This window comes from Vicia villosa, unplaced genomic scaffold, assembly GCF_029867415.1.
Source record: "Vicia villosa cultivar HV-30 ecotype Madison, WI unplaced genomic scaffold, Vvil1.0 ctg.000458F_1_1, whole genome shotgun sequence".
Taxonomy (NCBI): Eukaryota; Viridiplantae; Streptophyta; class Magnoliopsida; order Fabales; family Fabaceae; genus Vicia; species Vicia villosa.
Genome location: NW_026705219.1, coordinates 743200 through 749841, shown reverse-complemented (window position 1 = coordinate 749841; position 6642 = coordinate 743200). Strand labels below are relative to the sequence as shown.

At 35.1% G+C, this 6642-nt stretch overlaps 1 protein-coding gene across 1 annotated transcript; it reads left to right on the top strand.

The window, feature by feature from the left end:
* The first annotated feature begins 2431 nt into the window (after positions 1-2431).
* LOC131628502 (uncharacterized) lies at positions 2432-5864 on the top strand. Its single transcript, XM_058899339.1, has 4 exons — positions 2432-2989; positions 3149-3687; positions 5597-5670; positions 5761-5864. The coding sequence occupies exons 1-4, from the start codon at positions 2432-2434 to the stop codon at positions 5862-5864; spliced, it is 1275 nt and encodes a 424-aa protein (XP_058755322.1).
* The last annotated feature ends 778 nt before the right edge of the window (positions 5865-6642 follow it).

Below are 6642 nucleotides of genomic sequence, written 5' to 3'. Positions count from 1 at the left end.
TGATAATAATAATAATTATTTTATTTATTTTTAATTTATTTTATTAATTTATTTTAACTATTTAAAATTGGTTTATTTGTTTTAATATCTTTAATATATCATATATATTTTATTTTAATTCATAAAAATTAAAAAAAAATGCTTTTTGTTCGATTAATTTATTTTCCTTTCTCCGATTTAATTAATTAGGTTGCAAAACCAATAATTGATTAAACCGATTTGTGTTGCTTTATTCAATTTACGCCCGAATCAGGGTTTACAAGAATTAACCCTACACTAAAAATATTACTTTTTCCGTGTCTCTTTCAGGGTTGATTTTTCACATGCCTTCCGATTACGCGCCTCGCCTTCTACGAAGCTAAGTCCCGACTTTATCCTTTTTTTATTTTATTTTTATCATTTAAATATTCATTTGCCTTATAAGATTGTCATTAGGGTAAAAAACCTCGAAAGTCAAATGGACTATTTTACACTCACGTGTCTTGCCTCTTTGCCTTTTCAGGGTTAACCTCGAGGCTACCCTCAACTACAAACCATATCAGATCAAATCAAAAAAGCTAAGTCCTTTTCATATTTATTTCATTTCCTTTTTGTTTTTTATTATTTATTTAATTAGGGTTAACCCTAAATTGTCAATGAATCGATAATGCACTCACCCTTTCATATTTTTTCCTTTTGCCGATTTTCCAGGGTTTGCCAACCGTCAAAGCTCAATAGTCGGTAACCCTAAACTAAACCTCTTTTTAATTATTACTTATGTCAAACCCGCTGGTTCCATTCTCCCTTTCCCTCCGCTGGTTTCTTTTCCCCCTTCCCCATATTGCTTTAATTATATTGTTTATACTATTGCGTGGTTAGTAACCCTACGGAGTGATAACCTTGAAATTGAACTTAGAGTCATTTAATTTTGATAAGATAAATATCTGAATTAATCACGTGATTGCTGCACCCACACACACTTTTTGGTAACCCCTCTTGTTACCCGTTGCTTGTTGCCTTGTTGCCTTGTGTTTTTTTGCAGAATAGCCATGTCCCTCGAATACGAGGATACCTCAGCCATGTTGCCTCAATTAAGATCATGAGTCCCTAATGATGATGCCTTCGATACACTAAACATGATCTCGTCCCTCGGAAGTTTCCTACGAAAGGCTGAGGTATCCTCTGGTTGCCTACGAAAGGCTATTCTGATCCTTCCCTTAGACTACTTGCCTCTCTATGGCATGGGACAGTTTTATGGCGAACGATAACTCGACGACCCTTCAACCTCCAAATGAAAGGCTTCCTGCCCTCTTATGGCATGGATAGACCCTTTCACCCTAAAAGGCTAAAAGAACTTTTCTACATTATTAAGGTAATTGCTCCTAATTGCCTTGCTCTGGATTAAACTCTTTTTCATCATTTTTCTTAAAAAACTTTGATATGGCTACGCTCATTTACGAGCTAAAGTCCGTATTCACTTCTTCTACATTTCTGAACGAAAAAGAGCAAAGCAATTAAGAGCAAAGCAATTAAGAGCAAAGCAATTAAGAAGCAATTAAGTGCCTTACACCTTCCCTTTGCATAATTACCCCCCGAACCCTGTTTTATTTAAAAGGTTTTTCCTGTTCTTTTAGCCTTTCTGATTTAATTTGGATAAAATAAAAGTCGGTGGCGACTCTTGCTTACTACGACATTTCGGGTAAAAGTCAGTTCACCGTATTACAGAACTAGCGACTCTGCAGCGGATTTTTCGAATAAAAGAGGGGTTACCTTAAAGGTTTAGGATTCACCTTAATTGTTTTCTATTGTTTGCTTTGTTTGTTTTATTTTTCAGGGGCGTTTTGGGAATTAAATGAAGGACGAATCCTATTCCCAGATTCAAGAACACTTAAGATTAGGAGTGGCATAGTCATGGCGACCTCTTTCACATATGTGGGAGATGAGTCAATATGAAGTTCACACTTGAGTTAGGACTCCATAGCATATGCACACCTTTCTCAAATGAGGGAGGTCTATGGATGTGCTTGTGGGTGCGCCGGAGCTCAAGGACCTTTAGTTACCCTTAACCCATCCTGGCCTTTAGGAATGTAGTAGGGGGACTACTCTTGACAAATGTTAAGAACTAGTCGCTACCCGATGCTACAGTTCAGATAGGTTCTCTCTCAAAGTATCATTGCATGGTGCAAATGCATCATGTCCGAGGGTGCTTTAGAAGGGCTGACAATTCTGGATAACTTATAGAACATGTTGCTGAAATCTCCTTATCCATAGAACTACCCTTGGGAAGGACACCTGATCAGACTCCATGCAAGCCTTAAGTCAAAAATTGTGTGATTTGTGTGGATTTGTTTTTCTGTGATGCATCATGCATACATGCATTCATGACATGGCTAACCCATCTCAAGGAGAAAAAGGTCTTTTAACCATAATTTGTTTTGTAGGTTATTTGAATATGGGAATTCTAACCCGAAAGCCTTTCTTTCTCAACTTCAAGAAAGTACCTACTGCACTAAGACTCTTGTGTGATGATATTACTGGTTCTCTCGTTCTCACCGAGCCTCTCAACAAACTGATAAGCTTAATACGAACCAAAGTGGATGAAGCGCTTCTCAATTCCATGATGCAGTTTTGTGATCCTCTCCTCCATTGTTTTACTTATAGAGATTTTCAACTAGTACCTACATTGGAAGAATTCTCTCATATAATGGATATACCCATACCTGATCAAATTCCTTACACCGGTGAGGAAGGAGGTCCTAAGTTGGAAGACATTGCTGCTGCTCTACACCTACCAAGATCAGAAATTAACGAGGTTTGGATCAATAAAAGAGACTATTCTGGAATACCCGTGGATTTCTTGTACGAGAAAGCCAAGATCTTTGCTGAATCTCTAAGTATTGATGTCTTGGAAAGTGTTCTAACTCTGCTGATATATGGACAAGTTCTGTTTCACCATTGCGACAAAGTTGTTGATAAGGCTGCTATCAAAATTTTCCTTAGCAAGAATCCTGTTCCTACTCTACTTGGTGATTTATTGCATTCCATTAATGCCAGAGTGACAAAGAGACGAGGTTATGTTCTAGGATGCATTCCCCTTTTGCATAAGTGGTTTATTTCTCACTTACCCCGATCAGCAATAAAGAATGAAGAAGGTTTGACTTGGATTCAGAGGATAATGAGACTTTCGTACGATGACATCATTTGGTATCCAAAAGAGTTCGAAGGAGTTCAGTTATTTGATCGTTGTGGAGAGTTCCCTAATGTGCCTCTTCTTGGCACCCAAGGAGGAATTACTTATAATCCTGTACTTGCTCGACATCAGTTTGGTTTTGCTTTGAAAGATAAGCCTCGCTCCATATATCTTAGCTTGGAAAGTTTCGACTATGGTTCAGGTACAACCGAAAAGAAGAATCGCTTCATTAAAGCTTGGTACAAAGTAAAAAAGGTAGGTGCAAGAGATTTGGGAACAAGGACCTATACTCCTTCAGACCTCTACTTTAGATGGATATATGATCGAGTCGTTGAGTTTGGAATACCATATCCATCCGACACACCTGTTGTTCCAAGGATCACTCCTCCAGAGGTTCACGTAGAATTGGAGCCTTATGTACCCGCTCCGAACGAAGACCTTGCTACCACAGTTGCTCATTTAAGACAAGAAAAGGCTGATCTTGAAAAGCGTCTACAAGAGGTTGAGGCAGAAAAGCAGTATTATTGGCTAATGCTAAAGAACGAGATAGTATGCTTGACTATTTCTCCCGCAAGTGGAAGATTGAAGATTTCATCTCGCCGGATAAAATAAAATCATGGGAACGAGAGATTGATAGACTTGTTCAAGAAAAGAATGAGATGGTCAAAGCCCATAAAGAGGAAATCAGAGTATTGAAGAGAAAGCGCCGACTTGAAGATTGATTATTTTTTATTGTATTTTATTTATTATTTTCAGTATCTCTTTGATGTAACTCCAAAAACATATAATACATTGGTTTCTATTTAAAATAGTTAATCTGTTTTGCTTCTATTTTCCTTTTTTTAAATGTGTTAAAAAGCCTTTAACTCCTTGAGATCATTGCATACACATAATCATACTGTCATACCCCAAAATTTGCCCATACTATTTCTCTTACACAAATGCAAATCAAGGTTCAAAGCTCCATAGACACAATATCCTATAACAAGGCTCTAAAACTAGGATTTGGCTCAGTCAAAGGAAAATCAGTGAATCAATGGCTCCAAGACATCTCAGATGGCTCAATATATCCTACATTACCTCCATGACAAGTATCAAGGCCTATCTCAAAACTATAGTCATTCAAAAAGTTCAGAAAGTCAACAGTCGACTAGTTAACCTAAAAAGTCAACTGTGGTCAAAGCAAGTCAAAACTCTTGATTTTTTGTCAAGAGCCTCATATTGAAGTATCATTCACCATTTGATCAAGAATTGATCATGGTTCATCAAGGAAAGATCAAAAATCAACAAATCAAAAGTTGCTAAATTAGGGTTTTTGTATAAGAAAAGTCAATTGAACTTTGACCAGCCATAACTCTCAAATGGAACATCAGAAATTTTCCATCTAAAGCTCATCTTGAAGGAAATTTGATTCTCTACAATTTTGTCTCTCACATGCCAAGTCTAAAAATGCTCCATTTGAGAGATATGGACCAAAACATTATAGGTCCTTTTCAAAAGTCAACAAAAAGACACTTTTTTCAAAAGGACATAAAATGAGAATGGAAAAGAATTTTGATATGAGATTAAAGACATTGGTTAGAGGACTCTCTGAGGTTTCTAAAAAAACCTAAAACACTTCCATACCTCAAAAATTGAGAGAGATAAGCCTTGTCAAAGTTGGACTATTTTGGAGGGAAAAGTGTGAAGGAATTTTAAATTTCTTACTAATGGGCCTATATTTTTAAGATCCAAACTTGTTCCTCATGACATTGGGAGCCCATAAACCAATAGCCACGAAATTGTATGATCTATTTGATTTATTATTAATTTTTATTCATTTAAAAAATGGTTAAAAATAAATAATTCAATAGAAAATCAAAGATTTGGTTTCTAGAATCAATTTGGATCAATTCAATTGTCAATAATATCCCAAAACCAATATAATTTCGTGCATATTAAAATTGGGAAGAGATTGATTCAATTAAAGCAAAATTAGAAAGATTTCATGGCATATTTCAAATCAAATTTTCTCCACATTCAATCAAAGATTTAAGTGGATTTTCCTCAAGTTTGTTGACCTAATGGATTCAGCTATATAAACATAACAAATATTAAACCCTAGGGACGAAATTTTGCAGCCAAGAACATCAAATCCGAGTTCAAAAAAGGTCAAGAAAATCCAAGATCCAATTCTGAGATTGAAGCCACTTCAAGAGTTGTTATTGATCAAGACTCGTTCCTAAGGCATCTCTGAGCGTGTCTCGATCCTCCTCCAGAATCAAAGCTCACAGAATCGCTGTCAATAACCCTCAGTTTGTCAAATTCTAAATTACCTCGTATCCATACATACACGCATCTTTAATCAATTGTAATTGTATATTCTTGTTTTTCATGATGTGTTTATCAATTCTGGAGCTTTAATTACGTTTCGGCGGTGATATGAAGAGTATACCATGTTAGGGTTCATGTTCCTCAATTTGGGGTTTTTATGAACCACAAAAAATTAGACCTTAAGACAGGTACTATCAGGTTCGCATGGTCGAGACGAACTCATTCATGCTATTGCGCCAAATTTCTATGGCCGTTTGCCCCTATTCGTTATTTTGCAGGAATGAATAAGATATACGATAGCGCTTCTGCAAATAAACGCTGTAAAAAGTGGAAGCTGGAGGAAGAAGACGACGAGGTGTCGTCACCTGATTGGTCAGTTTGAATTGCTTCGCGCGCGCTTTGGAGTTGGCTTCCAGGTGGATCTGATACGACATGAAACACGTCTTACCGTGCGCCCTCTCCATCCAAGCCATTCATCTCATCAATGCTCAGATCCAACGCAAGCAATGCTGGAGGCGCACCATGGACTGCACACGCGTGCCACACTGGATCCAAACGCTAAGTTTCTAATTTTTTTTTCTTTTTAATTGCATAAATCCTTATTTTTATTTAATTTATACATATATATATATATATATATATATATATATATATATATATTGTTTTAATTACTTTTTTTTCTTTCTTTAAAAATAAATAAAACTATTATATTTTTATTTTCAAAATGTTTTCTTTTATAATTAATATTTCTTTATTTATTTACTTATTAATTTCATACATATCTTTTTTATTATATTTATGCTATTTATAATAATTTTATTTTCTTAATTATATATTTATATGTTTAATATTTAATTATGTATTTATTTTAATTACATATTTATTTTATTTTCTTATTTAAATTATACTTATTTATTTTATTTATTTCAAAAATTCATATTTATTTTGTTTTAACTCTAAAATTCCAAAAAAAAAATTATTTTCCCACCTGATTTAATCTTCGCATCCTGATCTAATTAATTAGGTCGCAAGACCAATAATTAGTTAAATCAGTTTATCATTATACTCTATTTGAATATTAACCAGGATTGATAATACACTGAAAATATTTTCTTTTCTTTTGTGCCTTGCCTTTTCAGGGTTATCGACATGGTTCACTC

Coding starts and splice junctions, on each gene's coding strand:
- LOC131628502 (XM_058899339.1), top strand. CDS start 2,432: ATGGGAATTCTAACCCGAAAGCCTTTCTTTCTCAACTTCAAGAAAGTA. Junction 3,688..5,596: donor GAGGTTGAGGCAGAAAAGCA/GTATTATTGGCT, acceptor GGTGATATGAAG/AGTATACCATGTTAGGGTTC. Junction 5,671..5,760: donor AAAATTAGACCTTAAGACAG/GTACTATCAGGT, acceptor GTTATTTTGCAG/GAATGAATAAGATATACGAT.